The sequence below is a fragment of the Geotrypetes seraphini genome, chromosome 7, assembly GCF_902459505.1.
Source record: "Geotrypetes seraphini chromosome 7, aGeoSer1.1, whole genome shotgun sequence".
Classification (NCBI taxonomy): Eukaryota; Metazoa; Chordata; class Amphibia; order Gymnophiona; family Dermophiidae; genus Geotrypetes; species Geotrypetes seraphini.
The window spans coordinates 149,846,106-149,865,084 of record NC_047090.1 but is presented as its reverse complement, the minus strand read 5'-3'; the positions used below and the strand labels follow the sequence as shown (position 1 = coordinate 149,865,084).

Below are 18,979 nucleotides of genomic sequence, written 5' to 3'. Positions count from 1 at the left end.
TTGGGAGGGGTGCGAACGTTTAAGGGAAGACTCGACTAGGAGGGACTGATGAGAGAGTTGAGCTCCCTCAAACCCCTTGTGGTGCACGATGCGGTATCGAGCATCCAACTTGCTAGGTACCGCAGGTATGGAATACGGTGTCTCCAAACACCGCATGAGAGTTTGGTCAAGTAACTTATGCAGGGGAAGCCGAAGTGTCTCCGCCGGAGGATGAGGTAAATGCATGGTGTCCAGATACTCCTTAGAGTACTTCGACCCAGTATCTAAGGTCACATCCAAGTCATCCGCCATCTGTCTGAGAAAGGATGAAAAGGAAAGTTGGTCCGCCAAGGCCGGCCGGCGAGACGGACTAGAAGACGTGGAAGCCTCCGGTTCCAGGGAGAGCTGGGAGCGGCATGGAGAGTATGAGGTAGATGGTTCTTCATACTCCGGTCCCTCTGGCTGGGATAAATCTGAGGATGAGTATCCCATACGCTGCATTTTCTTCTGTGGAGACACCTCTGAATGACGCGAGGAGTGTCTAGAAGAATGTCGAGATCGATGCCCCTCCCGATGCCGGGATGGGGAACGTGATCTTCGATGCATCGATCGATCCCTTGAAGCCTCGAAGGAATGGATTGGACTCGATGCAGTGGAGCGCATGGGAGGCAACGATGCCGACTCACGCAGTGCCACCCAAGTCTGGTATGGAGTGCGAAAGAACTCCTCCTGCGATGCAGTATGCCCAGGACTCCGATTATCAGGGGCCGATGTAGTACCCTGGTGACGTGGAGGTGTAATGGGCTCTAAAGGCGGCATGTCAGAAAGGGAAGCCCGCCTAGTGGGTTCCGCCGCCCTCCGCCGCTCCCCCTCGTCGAGCAGGGAAATCGAACGACGAGGAGGAGGAGGAGGGGGCGGACCGCTCTCCGGGACCGGGACCGTAGTATCGCCCTGAATATTAGCGATAAGCCTCGGTCCCATCGTCCGCATGAGCTCAACAAATTGAGCTTCGAGCAGGGATTTAAGCGATGCCGATATGGAGGGATCCGCACCGAAAGGGGGTCCTCCTGCACGGTCATCGCGTTCCTTCGTGGTCGAGTGCTTCTGCTTGGTAGCTTTGGGCACTTTTATGACCACGGGAGGAACAGTGGAAGGCGGTACCTGAACCGAGGAGACGGGAGCAGGAACCGATGCTGAACTCGATGCAGAAGCCGGTGTGAACGATGCTGGCTTCACGATGCTCGATGCATGAGTCGCAGATGCAGGCTTCGAACAGACCGGTGAAACATCTGTCGAGGTCGAAGCAGATGGCTCCTTAGAAGACTCCATCTTAAACATGGACTCCCAAAGTAAGCAGCGCCGTTTAAAAGAGCGCGCTGTGAGCGTGGAACAAGGCCGGCACGATTTCGGAACGTGTTCTGGACCAAGACACTGAAGACAGCGCCGGTGTGGGTCCGTCAACGAAATCGCACGCTGGCACTTGCTGCACTTTTTAAAACCGGTGATAGGCCGGGACATAGGCCGGAAAAGTGACGTTGCTAGGTCGAAGGAGCTAGGTCGCAGCCACGAGGCCGGCCCGGCCGAACCGCCGGACGAAATAATTGTAACTTTTTTTTTTTTTTTTTTTTTAAATAGAAATAAAAGTCAAAGAAAGTAAGTAAAACAATAAAACGCGGGGAAAGAAGGCAAAATACTGAAATTTCAGTCAGCGCAGAATTGAAGAGAACTTCTCAGCTCCGCGGAAAGAAAAGAACTGAGGAGACGCGCCCGGTACATCGGGCGGGAAGGCACTGGCGCATGCGCGGTGCGGGCATCTCGAAACTTCTGAGTTTCTTCAAGCAAGACATGCTTGCAAGATGTCCGTATCGGGGCTCTGTCGGATGACATCACCCACTAGTGAGAATACCTGCCTGCTTGTCCTGGGATAATAGTCCACTTCCTCCCTTGATGAACTATGCAAAATGGACCTTCAAAAGCATTAACCAACACCAAAGCAACTGAAAAATGTTCAGTGTCAACTGGTTGCAGGGCAGCTTGAATAAAACCTTGATGGCATCACAACATGTACTGGCTTTCACAAAGTGGCTCATTTCTCTACAGGAAATACAGTGGTGCCTCACACAACGGACGCCTCGCACAGCGCACGCTGCGCACAACGAACTTTATGTCTTGATTCGTACAACGAACTTCGTTTCACACAACGAAGTCGCCCGAGCTGCATCCTTCCGCGCAGGCACTGCGCTTAACTGCCCTCTCTCCGCCTGGCTCCCTCTTGCCCCCCCGACTCCCCGACACGATCGGGGCAAAAAGGAGCCCAAGCCCTCTTGCCCCGCCGATTCCCCAACTCCCCGACAATATCGGGCCAGGAGGGAGCCCAAGTCCTCCTGGCCACGGCGACCCCCTAACCCCACCCTGCACTACATTACGGGCAGGAGGGATCCCAGGCCCTCCTGCCCTCGACGCAAACCCCCCCTCCCCCCAACGACCGCCCCCCCCAAGAACCTCCGACCGCCCCCCCAGCCGACCCGCGACCCCCCTGGCCGACCCCCACGACACCCCCAACCCCCTTCCCCGTACCTTTCTGTAGTTGGCCGGACAGACGGGAGCCAAACCCACCTGTCCGGCAGGCAGCCAACGACGGAATGAGGCCGGATTGGCCCATCCGTCCCAAAGCTCCGCCTACTGGTGGGGCCTAAGGCGCCTGGGCCAATCAGAATAGGCCCGGGAGCCTTAGGTCCCTCCTGGGGGCGGGGCCTGAGGCACATGGGCCCAACCCGACCATGTGCCTCAGGCCCTGCCCCCAGGAGGGACCTAAGGCTCCCGGGCCTATTCTGATTGGCCCAGGTGCCTTAGGCCCCACCAGTAGGCGGAGCTTTGGGACGGATGGGCCAATCCGGCCTCATTCCGTCGATGGCTGCCTGCCGGACAGGCGGGTTTGGCTCCCGTCTGTCCGGCCAACTACAGAAAGGTACGGGGAAGGGGGTTGGGGGTGTCGTGGGGGTCGGCCAGGGGGGTCGCGGGTCGGCTGGGGGGGGGCGGTCGGAGGTTCTTGGGGGGGGGGGTCGTCGGGGGGGGGGGGGGGTTGCGTCGGGGGCAGGAGGGCCTGGGATCCCTCCTGCCCGTAATGTAGTGCAGGGTGGGGTTAGGGGGTCGCCGTGGCCAGGAGGACTTGGGCTCCCTCCTGGCCCGATATTGTCGGGGAGTTGGAGAATCGGCGGGGCAAGAGGGCTTGGGCTCCCTTTTGCCCCGATCGTGTCGGGGAGTCGGGGGGGCAAGAGGGCTTGAGCTCCCTCTTGCCCCGATCGTGTCGGGGAGTCGGGGGGGCAAGAGGGCTTGAGCTCCCTCTTGCCCCGATCGTGTCGGGGAGTCGGGGGGGGGGCAAGAGGGCTTGAGCTCCCTCTTGCCCCGATCGTGTCGGGGAGTCGGGGGGGCAAGAGGGCTTGAGCTCCCTCTTGCCCCGATCGTGTCGGGGGTGCCAGGGACCACACGGAGTCACCCACCGTACCACCCGATTCGGGTAAGCGCAGGTATCGGTGGGTGGCTTATTTGCGGGGGGGTGCCTTATTTTACATTTTTTTCTAAAAAGGGGGGGCTGTCTTATTTGATGGCCCTGCCTTATCATCGGGGAAACACGGTAGAAAAAAAAAAAAAATGAACAGTTAAGTCCCAGTTTTTGCCGCTGAGACTCTGCCCTCTCTCACTGTAAAATTAGACTCTACTTAGTCTGTCTTTAAATTTAAAAAATGTGTGTTGTTTTAAAAAACAATTATGTTTTTAGATGTATCTAAATAAAAATAATAACAACAAATTTATCTTTTTTTATGTCATCTTAGCATATTTTATGTTACAGAACGAATTATTTTTTTTAACATGTATTGTTATGGGAAAACACGTTTCACATAACGAACTTTTCGCATAACAAACTTGCTCCTGGAACCAATTAAGTTCGTTGTGTGAGGCACCACTGTAAAGGAAACGGGGATTCCAGGTGCCAAAAGACATGCAAAGTGTGAGCTGAAGGTCACTGCTCCACTTTATGGAACAAATCTAAATGAAAAGGCATACATAATTCAAAAGTTATTGGGGAAGGGAATGGACAGTCTCAGATATCATGTTAGATAATGACTCGGTTACAGAATTTGTCACCGTCCCCATCCCTGTGGATAACCACGAGAAATTATCCAGTGTCATTCTTTAGTGTCTATCTCAACCTCAGTCCTTCTATATCAGCATTCTTTAATGCAAGGCTTGAGGGTCAGTGGCTGTAACCATTCATACTCTGATTCTTATGTGAGCCAAGAACAGGATAATTAGTCATTGTGACATCACTGATGAGGTTGGCTCTTAGGAATTAGTGGAATGAGGCATTATGACATCACAATATCTTCTCTGGATACCAGAGACCGTCATTTTTTCGTGTCTATCTCAACCTCGGTCCTTCTACACCAGCATTCTTCAATGCAAGGCTTGAGGGTCAGTGGCTGTGCCCATTCATACTCTGCTTTTTATGTGAGCCAAGTACAGGATAATGAAGCCATTGTGATATCACTAATGAGGTTGCTCTTAGGCATTGGAGGAATGAGGCATTATGACATCACAGTCTCAGCTCTGGAATCTTGCTACTCTTTGGGTTTCTGCCAAGTACATATTACTTTACATTACATTAGTGACTTCTATTCCGCTCGTACCTTGCAGTTCTAGGCGGATTTCAAAAGAAGCTAACTGGACATTTCCAGGGAAATTACAGTTTAGGAATTAGGATTACAAAGAAGATAACTGGACATTTCCAGGAGATTTGCAATTTAGGGAGCTGTATACATGGTTGATACTTTGGAGAGAAGAAATGTGACCTGGGGTGGCCACTGCTGGAAACAGGATAGTGGGCTTGATGGACCTTCAGTCTGTCCCAGTATGGCAATGCTTATGGTCTTATGTTCTAACCATCCGGTGTCATTCTTTAGTGTCTATCTCAGCCTCAGTCCTTCTACACCAGCATTCTTCGATGCAAGGCTTGAGGGTCCCCATACTCTGATTCTTCTCTCTCTCTCTTTAAAGAATGGCATGGAGATAGTTTCCTGCAGTTACCTGTGGGGATGGGGACAGTGATAAATTCTATCACCGTGTCATTCTCTAGCCAGGACTATCAGGGGGTTAGGGTAGCAAACTTTAAAACAAAATAAATAGGCAAGTCTTCAACAGTTATTTTGCCTAACAAGACTTACACCTGCTGCATGCTGGAGCTGAGGAAGTCTCTCCAATATCCTCTGCTGCAGGAGTGTTACTTCTGAATTGAGTTCATCTATTCTCTCTGCTGTGATGTTTGTTTCAAAGATTATCGATAGCTCATTCAAACCTGTGTAAATATCATGCAGGATATTTTGCTTCTGCTCAGAATCCTCAAAAGCCATCTAGAAAGATAAACGCAAGCTGAATTAACACACTAACAGGTCTGAAGCATTGAATTTGCAGTGAGCATGTGAGTTGTTGCCACATGTACACCATGAAAACCTTCAGTCAATGTTGACTCTCTGCATGCTTCTCTGGTTTTAAAAGAAATGGGCCTGAGACATATAAAGTGAGAGAGAGAGAGAGAATGAATCCACAGCAGAGAATGAACAGTGGAAAAATCTGCTTAATTTGCGCATTTTGTATTCCAGCAGCTAAGAAAGGAGGTTAATTTTAGAGTGCCATCATAGACTAGTTTAAGCCATTTCGTTTGGGTTGTTTTTTGTTTTTTTTCTTTTATTGAAGGTTTATGGATCATACATTACAAAAACTTAAAAAGTGACAAGAAATTGTGAAATTAATATATTAAGGGGTTGTGAGAGCTACTACTTCCCCTTAAGGATAATCCCTCATAGTGTCAAAACTACCTTAAAATTCATAGCCCTGCCCAAGGGAGAAGTGAAATGGAAGGGTGGAGGCAGGAAAGCATCGTTCAGGAAATATAAAAGCTTAGGGAACAGCTAGGTTAAGGACATAGGGGAGCAGCGATGCCTGATTACAAGTGCCTCTACCACGTATCTGTGAATTGCAACCACGACAATCACATAGGCCAGGTTCAATCCAGCACCTTGCAACCTGATATCTATGACATGGTACCCTGATATCTTTGTAGTGGTACCCTAGAGATAGGGTTACCAGATGTCTGTGAAAACCCAGACATGTCCTATTTTTAGAGGACTGTCCGGGTGTCCAGATGCATTTTCAAAACCCAGCAGTTTGTCCGGGTTTGGGAAGGCCCAGAGCTCGGGGCTGCATCTGGAGGGCCTCCGAGCATATGCGGACGTGATGTATGACCTCATCATGTCGCATTTGCGCATGTTCAGAGGCCCTTCAGACACAGCCTGGACTCAGGGAGGGAGAAGAGATTTGTGTGAGGGGTAACCCTACCCAGAGAAAGAACAAACAGCAAAGGAGATTCTGGTATACTTGAGTCTTGAGATACAATAAAGGTGATTGGACACCAGTTTCCTTCGTTGTTTGTTCTTTCTTTCCATTCTTTGAGAAGTTGTCATCTTCTGTTTCTCTAAAACCCTACCTAGAGAGCCAGATGGTGAGCCCAGCAGTGTATGCTGCTAACTTGCTGACACACTGTAGTATATGCCGTGGCCCTACAGAAGCAGACCATGTGAGGATAGGGTTACCAGATGTCTTTTTAAAGGACTTTCCAAAAACCCAGCAGTTTGTCCAAGTTTTGGAAAGCTCCGGCCATGTCTGGAGGGCCTCTGAGCATGCGTGGATGATGTCACATACTGCGCATGCTCGGAGGCCCTCGGGCACAGTCTGGAGGTCAGGAATGAAAAGTCAAAGCTTTCAAGAGGCGGGCCTAGAGATGGAACAAGGCAGGGCTAGGGTGGAACAAGGCAGGACTGGGGGTGGAATGGGGCATGGCCATGCATTGGGATTTTTCAACTCAAAATATGGTAACCCTATGTAAGGACATTCTTATATATATGGACTAGTTTTACATTTCTTTTCTTCCCCCACCTTTGAATTGACAGGATCCCTACCTGACACCTTAAATATTATGCTGTTCACCTTAACCCGCTCTGTGGTTCTGGTTTATCCTGGCTCGAGGGCCCACTTTCATTCACGTTACCACAGGGATCAAGATTCAAAGAGACTGCAGGCAGGAGGGGCTCCTGCCCACTTGAACCATGCTCAGTGGGATGTCCGCCAATACTGAGTGGCAGTTAACCAGGCTGGGCTGCTGAATATTGGTACTAACTGGTCATCTTTAAACAGGGCAGGAGAGCAGAGTCAAGGAGTCGGCAGTTATGCAAGTGTGGGCAATATTCAGTGCCAGTGCCCACACAGCTAAGGGAGTAGATAGAACTGCACAAAAAGTAATCTTAGCTATGCAGGTGCTGGCAATGAATACTGGTCAATACCTGCATAGCTTTTCAGTACCAGCCTGTAGCAGTCCATGTTCCCTCCTGAATCCTCCCCTGTAACAACATAAACCCCGTTCAATATGTCTCAAGCCCCCTACCATGTTCTTCCCTCCATTACATTACATTGGTTAGGGCTCTTCAGCTTGAAAAAGAGATGGCTGAGGGGAGATATGACAGAAGTCTACAAAATCCTGAGTGGAGTAGAACGGGTACAACTGGATCAATTTTTCAGTCCGTCAAAAAATTACAAAGGCTAGGGGACACTCAATGAAGTTACAGGGAAATACTTTTAAAACCAATAGGAGGAAAAAAAATTTTCACTCAGAGCTCTGGAACACATTGCCAGAGGTTGTGGTAAGAGCAGATAGCATAGCTGGTTTTAAGAAAGGTTTGGATAAGTTCCTGGAGGAAAAGTTCATAGCCTGTTATTGAGAAAGACATGAAGGAAGCCACTGTTTGCCTTGTAGTGGTAGCATGGAATATTGCTACTCCTTGGGTTTTGGCCAGGTACTAGTGACCTGGATTGGCCACCGTGAGAACGGGCTACTGGGCTTCATGGACCATTGGTCTAACCCAGTAAGGCTATTCTTATGTTCTTGTTTATATACCGCATAACCTTCCAGTTCTATGCGGTTTACAGCTAAAAGAAACCGAGACAGTCTCAGGAAGTACAGATTAACAAATTATCCAGTTCTGATTTTATAAAAATTTATGAAATAGATGTGTTTTCAGAAGTTTTCTAAAATGTATGTAAGACACAGCATTAACTAATAGCTGGCTAAATTCCTTGTCTCTAATTGCTGCCTGAAAAGAGAGTAGCCTATCAAAGTATCTTTTATAGCGACAATTCATCTTCACTATCTCCCATTATTCCAAAGTTGGCCCCCTGCAATCTAAATTCATGTCCCTCTGGATCTATCACCTTCCCTCCTCTGGAAAAGATTTGTTTCCATATTAATACATTTCAAATATTTGAATGTCTGTTTTATTTTAACCCCTATCTCTCTTTTCCTCCAGAGTATACATCTTTAGGTCATCCAGTGTCTTCTCAGGTTTCACCATTTTTATTGCTCATCTCTGAACCACTTCAAGTCTTTTTACATCCATAGCAAGATAAAGCCTCCAAAACCGAATACAAAATTCCAAGTTGGGCCTCACTAATTGTAATGATACCAGACGCAGCCAGAAGGACTAGAGACACTTAACTGATGGTGACTGGTGCGATACCAGTGGAGGGACCAGAGGGACTGGTGGCAACCAGTGGAGAGACTAGTAATGGTATCGGAAGCAGCCAGAAGTCCAGTAGCTCATGAACACAATGACCTGAGGGATCTTAGGCTGGAGGAAGCACTCAGGCTGAAACTTGCAAGTACTCCTTTGAAGGCACCACCCTATCTCTGGTGCAGCGGAGCCCACCGATTCGTCCTGTGGCTACGGAGGCTTCGTTGAGGGCGGAACCAGCCCGGGACATTTTCCTGATGACGTAACAGTACGGAAGATCCGTTTCTGTTTCGGGACAAGAGGAATTGAAACAACCCAATGCAGTGGAGGGCACGCAGGTTTCTTTACTGAATGCAGCTCCCGGTACTTTAATTTCCATTGAGGGCTCCGGAATAGAGATTGCTCCCCTGTAAAGGCCTAAGGTCTTTAATATGTAGGCTATTCGGGAAACAATTATAATTCTCTCTTGGCAATCAGATACAGCTTCTTTCTTCCCGCTGCACAACGGTACTTTCAGAGAATTTAGAAATAAAAAAATAGAATATCAACCTTGGAAAATAAATCTTTAGACTGTGAGACTAGATTGAAAGTATTGGAAGCACAAGCTTTGACCAGCACGATCTTTGGTGGTCAAATTGACCAGGGAAGTGTGTTCAGAAGAGCCTGGTGGTTGCTGAATAACCTGCATGGGTTTTATAGCTATTTGTTAGCTCTGTGCCTGTTTCAGCACTTGTGATTTTATGATACTGCTGTGGTTGTACCAGTTTCCCTGTTGTACCCTTTAATAAAGAAATAATAATAATAAAAAAAAGATCTCCCGCCCCCCCAAAAAAAATAGAAGAGCCTGGTAGTAAAGAATGTTCGGAAGAACCTGGTGGTGGAAGGGAAAAATGTGACCAGAGGAGCCTGGTGGTGAAGTGATGGGAGGTGACCGCTTGGCCTGTCACAATTACAATGGAAGTCTCAATGTATTTGTTTTACCTAGGATCCACTAAAGGGTTAGTCCTGCTGTGGATGCACTGGCTGAAGTACTTAGCAGCAGGATTTGTGTTTGTACTAGAGGTTTCAAAGAGTAAAAGTGGAGGATCAAGTTAAACCACTGTTCCTGCCTCTCTGTCCAAGAGGCATGGACTTACTTTAAAAGAAGACAATCATAAGAAAGGCACAAGTATATACAATGGTGTAGTGTGGCATTGCTGCACAATGCACCCCTCTCCCCCCGATGGGCTGTTTCCTTCCCCTTAGTCACTGCTCTGTGCATCCCCACATCTCTCAACACCTCTTCCCTCTGATGTCAGTTCCTGGTCCCTTGAACAAGAAGTGACATCAGAGGGAGGAATGAGGCCTGTAGGAGAACCAGCAGAAATCTGAAGATATACATGGGTAGGGAGAGGGGGAGAGGTACATTTAAGAGACTCCTCCCATTTCTGCAGGTTGGGAAGAGGAGAGGTGCCAGTGCCCAGGGTGCTTGGCTCCCACCACCACCTTGCTACACTAAACTAAACCTTAAGTTTACATACCACATCCTCTCTATAAAGACAGAGCTTGGCACGATTTACAGGAAGTTTAAAAATTGGGGAAAAAAGTCTTCTTTATGAGAACAATGAAAAACAAATCCCCTCTTCTACGAAACTGCATGAGCAGTTTCTAGCACAGAGAGCCGTGCTGAATGGCCCGCACTGCTCCCGATGCTCATAGGAACTCTTTGAGCGTCTGGAGCAGCAGTGGGCCATTCAGCGCGGCTCCACACACTAGAAACTGCTAGCACAGTTTCGTAGAAGAGGGGGAAAATGGGTTGGTTTTTTTTGCCTTTTCTTTATATATCACAGGTGAAAAAAGTCAGCTACAAAATGCTCACCAAACATATACATACCTGAAGGGCACTTGCATGTTTACTGAGGGATTTAGCCGAGTCATATTTTGTTTCTCCTGTTAACAAGTTATTTGTGACCTCGATCCAAGATTTTATGTTCTTCAGCAACTCATCACACTCTTCCATCTTACTAGCACCCTGCCAAAACATAGTTTGAAATCATCCATTTTAAACTGAATTAGCACATCGTACAATTCTTTTAGAAAGAAAGTGTATATACCTGATGATGCAACGAGCCTTAAAATGCAAAAAGGTAAAGGTAGTCTCTGTATGCAAATATCAAGTCACGAATGACTTATGGGCCACCATTTGTGTGACAGTTTCTTAGCAGGTTATTAGCAAGGTGGCATGCCATTACTTTCCCCAGTCATCTTTACCCCCCAGCTAAAGCCAAATATCCAGAAGCTACCAGATAGAAATCCCAGTGCCGAACCTAATCAGTAACAAAATATACAGGAACCTACCTGGCACTCAGGGTCTTTTCTTTAAAACATCTAGTGTTTTCCATATATCCAAAGCATTGATGTTCTCAGAGGAAAGATCAATGGGATGTAGCGCTGCCGGGGTACAAGCTCTATAGGAGGGACAGGACCCACAAAAAGGGGGGAGGCATAGCACTATATATAAAGGACTCTATCCACTCGGTCGGGATGGATATGGCAACGAAGGCAGAGGGGCTGGAATTGATGTGGGTCAAATTACCGGGAAACAAGGGTGCGAGCATAAAACTGGGGCTGTACTATCGACCACCTGGTACGCTAGAGGGAGTCGGACACGACTTGGAAGCGGAATTGAGACAGGAGTGCAGGACTGGAAATGTAACAGTGATGGGGGACTTCAACTACCCAGGGATAGACTGGAGTATGGGTCACTCCAACTGCACTAGGGAGATAGGATTTGTAGAAGCTATGAAGGACTGCTTCATGGAGCAACTAGTCAAAGAACCAACGCGAGGGGGTACTACTCTTGACCTCATCCTAAACGGATTAGGAGGGCCTGCAAGAGGGGTAGAAGTGGAAGGACCACTAGGCAACAGTGATCACAACACGATCAGATTCACATTAGAAAGAGGGACACCCATAGTTAGGAGGACCGCAACAACTGCGCTGAACTTCAAGAAAGGGAACTACGTTGCTATGAGGGAAATGGTGGGGAGGAAGCTCAGAAACATCTTTAGGATGGAGACTGTGGGAAGCGCCTGGACCCTATTCAGGGACACCCTGCAGGAAGCACAGAGAATGTACGTCCCCAATTTCAGGAAAGGCTGCAAGAACAAGCGATCAAAGGACCCGGTTTGGATGTCAATAGAAGTAAAGAGGGCGATAAAGGACAAAAAAGTATCTTTCCGGAGATGAAAAAAGGACCCAACAGAAGAAAATCACCAGGCACACAGGAAATGCCAAAAGGAATGCCACCGGGAGGTTAGAAAAGCAAAAGGGAAATACGAAGAGGGGCTGGCCAAGAAGGCGAAAAACTTCAAGGCATTCTTCAGTTACGTTAAGGGGAAGCGAATAGCGAGAGAGGAGGTAAGGCCGTTGGACGATGGGGACAGGAAGGGAGTGATTAAGGAGGATAAAGAAGTAGCTGAGAGGTTGAACACGTTCTTCTCGTCGGTTTTCACGAGCGAAGACAAATCTAATATACCAGACTCAGAGGAGCTCATGAGTGGGGAACGGGCTGAAAAATTAGAGCACATAGAGGTAAGTAGGGAGGATGTCCTCAAACAGATAGACAGATTAAAATGCGGCAAATCACCGGGCCCGGACAGGATCCATCCAAGGGTTCTGAAGGAACTAAGACAGGAAATAGCGGGCACAATACAACATGTTTGCAACCTATCCTTGAAAACTGGTAAGGTGCCAGAGGACTGGAAATTGGCAAATGTCACACCCATCTTCAAGAAGGGATCGAGGGGTGACCCCGGGAACTACAGGCCGGTGAGCCTGACTTCAATTATAGGGAAGATGGTGGAAGCTATGATCAAGGACGGCATTTGCGAGCACATTGAGAGGAATGGCCTACTGAGAACAAGCCAGCACGGATTCTGTAAGGGAAGGTCGTGCCTAACGAACCTTCTGTACTTCTTTGAGGGAATAAGCAGTCGGGTGGACAATGGGGAGCCCATAGACATCATTTACCTCGACTTTCAAAAGGCTTTCGACAAGGTGCCACATGAAAGGCTACTTAAGAAGCTGTGGAACCACGGGGTGGGAGGGGATGTGCACAGATGGATCAAGCACTGGTTGTCGGGAAGACTGCAGAGGGTTGGAGTAAAGGGTCAATATTCTGACTGGCGGGGAGTCATGAGCGGTGTGCCACAGGGATCGGTGCTGGGGCCTTTACTCTTTAACATATTCATCAATGACCTGGAAAAGGAGGCAAAGTGTGAGGTTATAAAATTCGCAGACGATACCAAACTGTGCGGCAGAGTTACGACCAGGGAGGAGTGTGAGGACCTACAAAGGGACCTGGACAAGCTGGAAGACTGGGCAAACAAATGGCAAATGCGCTTCAACGTGGACAAATGCAAGGTCATGCATATAGGGAAAAAGAACCCGTTGTTCAGCTACAAATTAGGGGGGGGGTATTGTTGGGAGACAGCAGACTCGAGAGAGACTTGGGTGTGCTGGTGGATGCATCACAGAAGCCATCTGCACAGTGCGCAGCAGCCTTGAAAAAAGCCAACAGAATGCTGGGCATCATAAAGAAGGGCATAGCAACCAGAACATGGGAAGTCATCATGCCATTGTATCGAGCGATGGTGCATCCACATCTGGAATACTGCGTTCAGTATTGGTCGCCGCACCTCAAGAAGGACATGGCGGTACTTGAGAGAGTCCAAAGGAGAGCAACAAAATTGGTAAGAGGGCTGGAACACTGCTCATACGCCGAGAGGCTGGATAGGCTGGGGCTCTTCTCTCTGGAGAAAAGGAGGCTCAGGGGAGATATGATAGAGACCTTCAAGATCATGAGGGGCATAGAGAAGGTGGATAGGGACAGATTCTTCAGACTGAAGGGGACAGCAAATACGAGGGGGCATTCTGAGAAACTGAAGGGAGACAGGTTCAAAACAAATGCAAGAAAGTTTTTTTTCACCCAAAGGGTCATGGACACTTGGAATGCGCTACCGGAGGAAGTGATCAGGCAGAATACGGTACAAGGATTCAAACAGGGATTGGATGGATTCCTGAGGGATAAAGGGATCGTGGGATACTGAGGGAGGAGCGGGGATGTAACACAAGTATAGGAAGTTAATCAGGTAATGAGTATAAACTAACCTGGTCGTGCATGTGCAAGACCGGAGGGCTAGGACTTCGATAGGAAGGCGGGACTTAAATGGGAAACCAAGGTGGCAAGGGAGCCCCTTCTGATGATTCAGACAGGTCTTGACCTGTTTTGGGCCGCCGCGGGAGCGGACTGCTGGGCGGGATGGACCTGTGGTCTGACCCGGCGGAGGCACTGCTTATGTTCTTATGTTCAGCCTCTCTCAGCAGCATTGTGAAATTATAAATTGCATAAAATCCAGAGAATGGTTCCTAACCCAGGGTGTTAATGACTTTAACACGTTAAAAAGGGGTGTGACTTGCACAGAGTGACAGGTACAACTCTGTCTGCCTTATTGAGCAGACTGGAAGGATGTTACATATCTTTTTATCTGCCATCTTTTACTATGCTGCTTATTTTCGAAGGAGAAAAACATCTCAAAAGTGACACCTATGGACCGTCAGAAATAAAATCATTATTTTGTGGCCCAGCACCAGTCCTCGGACCGGCAATTGAAGAACACTGGGCCAAGTCTTGGGCCAGACCCCGCCAATCTCCGCCCCTGACCCCGCCCCCATAATAGTACTAATTGTAACACCATTTTTTCCATTTATTTTTCATATATACACACACACAATATAATCGTATTAACAACACGTGGAGGGGAATAATAAAAAAAAAGTCTATGTCCCCTTTTGGCCTAAGACCCTAAACGTTGAAAGTAGAAGCAGGGAAAATGTCCATTATTAAAAAAACATCCAAAAGGAGGTGTTTTTTTTATAATGGCCTGCCTCTACGTTCCGCTGTTTAAATGTCCAGACTACCACTACGTCTAAACTTACACCATATAATCAACCTAAAAAAAGCCTAAGTCCCAAATGCCCAAAACAAGGGCTTTTAGGCGAAGGAGAGGCCAGTGCTTCGCCTAAAAGCTGGATTCTGAAACCGGTGTCTGTCAAAAACAACACCGATTACAGAACCCACCCACCCCAACGATCCAGGCAGGAGGGAGCCCAAGCCCTCCTGCCCCGGCTAGCCGCGACCCTCCCCGACAACATCAGGGCAGGAGGGAGCCCAAACCTTCCTGCTCCAGCGACCCCCACCCCCACTAAGATCCAGGCAGGAGGGAGCCCAGGCCCTCCTGCCCTGATGCAGCCCCCCCACCACCACCCCCTGAGCCCCCGATTGGCCCGCCGAACACCTCCCTCCCACCTGTCGACCCCACGACACCCCCCCCCACCCCCCATACCTGTAAAAAAGGTGGCTGGATGGGTCCCAAGTCCATCCGTCCGGCAGGCCTGCCATCCTTTGAATGGTGGGCCTTAGGGCCTGATTGGCTCAGGCGCCTCAAACCCTGCCTACACGTGGTGCCTGAGGCGCCTGGGCCAACCGGAATCAGCCCAGTAGCCTTAGGCCCCTCCTGTGGGCGGGGCCTTAGGCACATGGGCTGGGTTAAGGCCCTAGCGCGGCTTTATAAAAGGAGCCCTAAGTTTTTGATCACAATCCTAAAAACATGGAACAGTTTATATCCAAAGTATGGTTCAGTTGTGTAGAAAACCAGGACCCGACAAGGTCCGGGTTTTGAAAACACTCCTTCCTCAGGGTTCCTAGTGTGAGAATTTTAGTGTGTAAGCAGATGTATACGGTGTCATTGAAAAACATATATAATGTGTGAATCAGGACAGCGTGTTTCGTAGATTGTGACAGCTTAATGTGAAATATTGGGACATGAGACCAAGGTGATGGTGTGGTATAAAGACAGATCAAAAGTGTGGATAATTAAGGGTGATCAATGTGGATCCAAAGTGAATAAACCTGCGGTCCACTGTCTCCCTTGACTATGATTTATCACTTTTTTCTTTAGATCCTCTTGCACTTGATAGGCAAAAGTGAGTCATGAGAAGAGGCCATATTTACTGCCAAGCATCTCCCTCCCCTTCCCCCCCTCTTCTCTATCATCAGCCTGGTTCTCTTTTAATTTGCCCACTTTTCTTTGTCTCTCATGAGTCGTTACTTCCCTTAACACTTCCTCTTCATCCGCTGACCCTTGGACCGCGTTCCTGGTTAAAACGCTCTCCAGTCATATTATCCCCCCATCTTATTCCCTTCCTTCATCGTAGTCTTTTTGAGGGCCATATTCCTTCCATTTACAAATGTGCTCTTGAACGCCACCTCCTTAAAAAACCTACTGGTACCTCTGGACATCAAGTCTCACGCTCTGGCCACAAGGCCGCTTCTCTACTTCATTTAAAATCTGTTAAGCGGTTTTGGTGTACATAACATCGCTTTAGTGTGCCAATAGCTACTGTGTGCTAAATTGAAAAACAGCTGCTCCCAGTCAGATCAATTGGAAAGCAAGAGAAATGCAAGATGTAAAAAACACACACACATATAAAACATTTAAATCTGATTTGCATTGTGGCCAGTTTGGTGTTTTGTTCCAAGGCTTTTTTTTTTTTTTTTTTTTACCTTGTTCAGTAGTGCAGTTCTGTGTTCAGAACGTTTTGAGACTTGCTGATACAGCTGGTGTGGACTCATTAAGCTATCCATCCATGCCTGCGCTTGATCTGGGTCCTCCTCAGCAAAATCCTGCACTTCTGAGTCCAGTTCATTCAATCTGGAATGCCAGCGGTCCAGCTCATCCCAGATTTTCTGAACATGCAAAATTAAACCTCGTTAATCAAATACTTCACGAAAACACAGCACTTCAACCAGTATTTGGTGTACAGCACATGCCAAACAGATTTGTACTAAATTTAGTGGTGACACCAGGAAGTATTTCTTCACAGAAAGGGTGGTAGATCACTGGAACAAACTACCAGTACCAGATCAAGGCCACCAGCGTGCTCGACTTTAAGAAAAAATGGGACACCCACGTGGGATCCCTTCGAGGATCGAGTTAAGGAACCAGGTCACTAGCACTCAGACTCAATGGGGTGGGTCAATAGAGTGGGCAGACTTGATGGGCTGTGGCCCTTTTCTGCCGTCATGTTTCTATGTTTCTATTTCCCAAATTCATCATCATAAGGGGGGAGCAATTAACTAAGGGCTCCGTTTACTAAGGTGTGCTAGCATTTTTAGCGTGCGCTCACTCTGCGCTACGCAGCTAGAACTAACGCCAGTTTAATGCTGGCATTAGCGTCTAGCGTGTGCGGCATTGTAGCGCGCACTATTTCACCTGGCAAGATCCCAAGTAGGAAAAGGAGCCCTAACTGCCCATTCTGGTACATTGCTGTCCTCGTACAATCCATCATCCTTTCCAGATTGGACTACTGTAACTCCATCTACTTAAGCCCAACAAAGAGAAGCCTTCAAAGACTTCAGCAGATTCAGAATACCGATCTTCGCAAAAAGTAAATTTGACCATGTCTCCCCACTCCTGTCCAAGCTTCACTGGCTTCCAGTAGTCTCTAGGGTCCATTTTAAATGCGCTTACCTAACTTTCAAGATCCCACACGGCATCCTTCCTCCCCTTATCCTACTATCATGGAATTCCTCGAATCCTAACATCACCAGGTCCACCCAAAAAAAGCTCTGGAATAACCTTTCTACCCCACTTCGGAATCTGGGCACCCTCCAACTCTTCCAAAAACATCTGAAAACTTGGCTATTCTCAAAAATGTAATATTTCCTCCTCTTTGTTATTCTAAGTTCCTCTAAACTTTCTCTATACTGTCCTGTAACCCTCATTGGAGTTCCTTCTCTACACCATTCCCTATAAACTGTGCCGAGCTCTATGATTGGGAGATGATGTGGTACAAAAACTTAAGGGTTTAATTTAGTTTACATTTCTGCAACTGTGGATTTTGCAACAATTTCCAAGGTAAAATACACAACCTTCCTATTGAAAATCGACCTGGACAAAGTACGTTTTTTGTCCATGTAGAATTTTCACTGGAAAAATACTTAATAAAAATGTGAAAATGTCACCTACATTGAAAATACCATCCATTGACTTAAACATACTCTTTGTGTGTCTTCCCTTAATGCATATAAAATTTATGAGGTGCGGAACAATGTACTAACTTTTAGCTAAATTGAAGAGGTGGGTAATTTTCAGACTGCCTGTTTATGCAAGTAAAATCTTTTTCACCCATGTAATCTCTTTTGAAAATTGCCCACTAAGACAACAGAATTTCTCCTAGATTCTTCTAAGGGCTCCTTTAACAAAGGCGCGCTAGTGGTTTTAGCGTGCGCTTAGCGCGCGCTAGCCGCTACCTCCTCCTTTAAAGCAGGCGGTCATTTTTCACCTAGCACGCGCTATAGCGCACACTAATCTTGTACTTGCGCTAAAAAACGCTAGTGTACCTTAATAAAAAGAGCCCTGAGTGTCAACTTATTTATTTGTTTTACTATTTATATACCACTTATGTCCTAAGGGCTCCTTTTACTAAGGTGCGCTAGCGTTTTTAGCGCATGCACGGAATTACCGCACGGGTACGCTTCTAGAATAATGCCAGCTCAATGCTGGCGTTAAGGCTAGTGCACACTATTCCGCACGTTAAGGCCCTAACGCACCTTAGTGAAAGGAGCCCTAAGTGGTTTACATTCAGGTACTTTATCATATTTCTCTATCTGTCCCGGCGGGCTCAAACTCTATCTAGTGTACCTGGGGCAATGAGGGGATTAAGTGACTTGCCCAGAGTCACAAGGAGCAGCGAGGGATTTGAAGACACAACCTCAGGGTGTCGAGGCTGTAGCTCTAACCCCTGCGCCCCACACTCCCACTCCCAATTTGACTTGATCTCTTTTAGTCTTATTCCTGCATCTTCTTTCTTAATGTCTTATTACCTAATTCGCTAAGGCCTGACCCATCCTAAGCTTTTCATGTTTTCTTATGTATTTTATACAATTCTTTCTCTATAGGAAGGCCAGCTGGCAATCTAGCACAGATTCCCTGTGCTACTGCTTTAACCAAATGCATTTCACCTTTGACCTGACCTCAGTAGCTCTCCACATAAACTCAAAAAAAGAAACAACTGTGATTTAAAAAAAAAAAGTTTTTAGTATTCTTTATAAAAATTAAGGGAAAAAGGAAGGGACATGTACACTGATTTTTTGTGGTTACACATTCAAAGCAGTTTATAGTTACATAACTTGTTCAAAAGAAACTCTTCCAGGTATATTTATTCTTATCTAATCCTCACTACACAGTTCTTTTTTTACTACAGAAGACGGGGTAGGAAAAAGTCTCAGAACTCAGATAACTGCTATTCATCTGGTTATCTATTATTCAATCGCTGCC

At 47.4% G+C, this 18,979-nt stretch overlaps 1 protein-coding gene across 7 annotated transcripts in view; it reads right to left on the bottom strand.

The window, feature by feature from the left end:
* Positions 1 to 18,979, bottom strand: part of SYNE2 (spectrin repeat containing nuclear envelope protein 2) — a 654,322-nt gene that overhangs the window by 316,768 nt on the left and 318,575 nt on the right. For all 7 annotated transcript variants that reach the window (XM_033952730.1, XM_033952735.1, XM_033952736.1 and 4 more), the window contains 3 exons: positions 16,204 to 16,386; positions 10,471 to 10,608; positions 5,202 to 5,387 (listed from right to left, as the gene is read on the bottom strand). In XM_033952730.1, the coding sequence (XP_033808621.1) occupies positions 5,202 to 5,387; positions 10,471 to 10,608; positions 16,204 to 16,386 (507 nt within the window). The remainder of the gene's footprint in view (positions 1 to 5,201; positions 5,388 to 10,470; positions 10,609 to 16,203; positions 16,387 to 18,979) is intronic.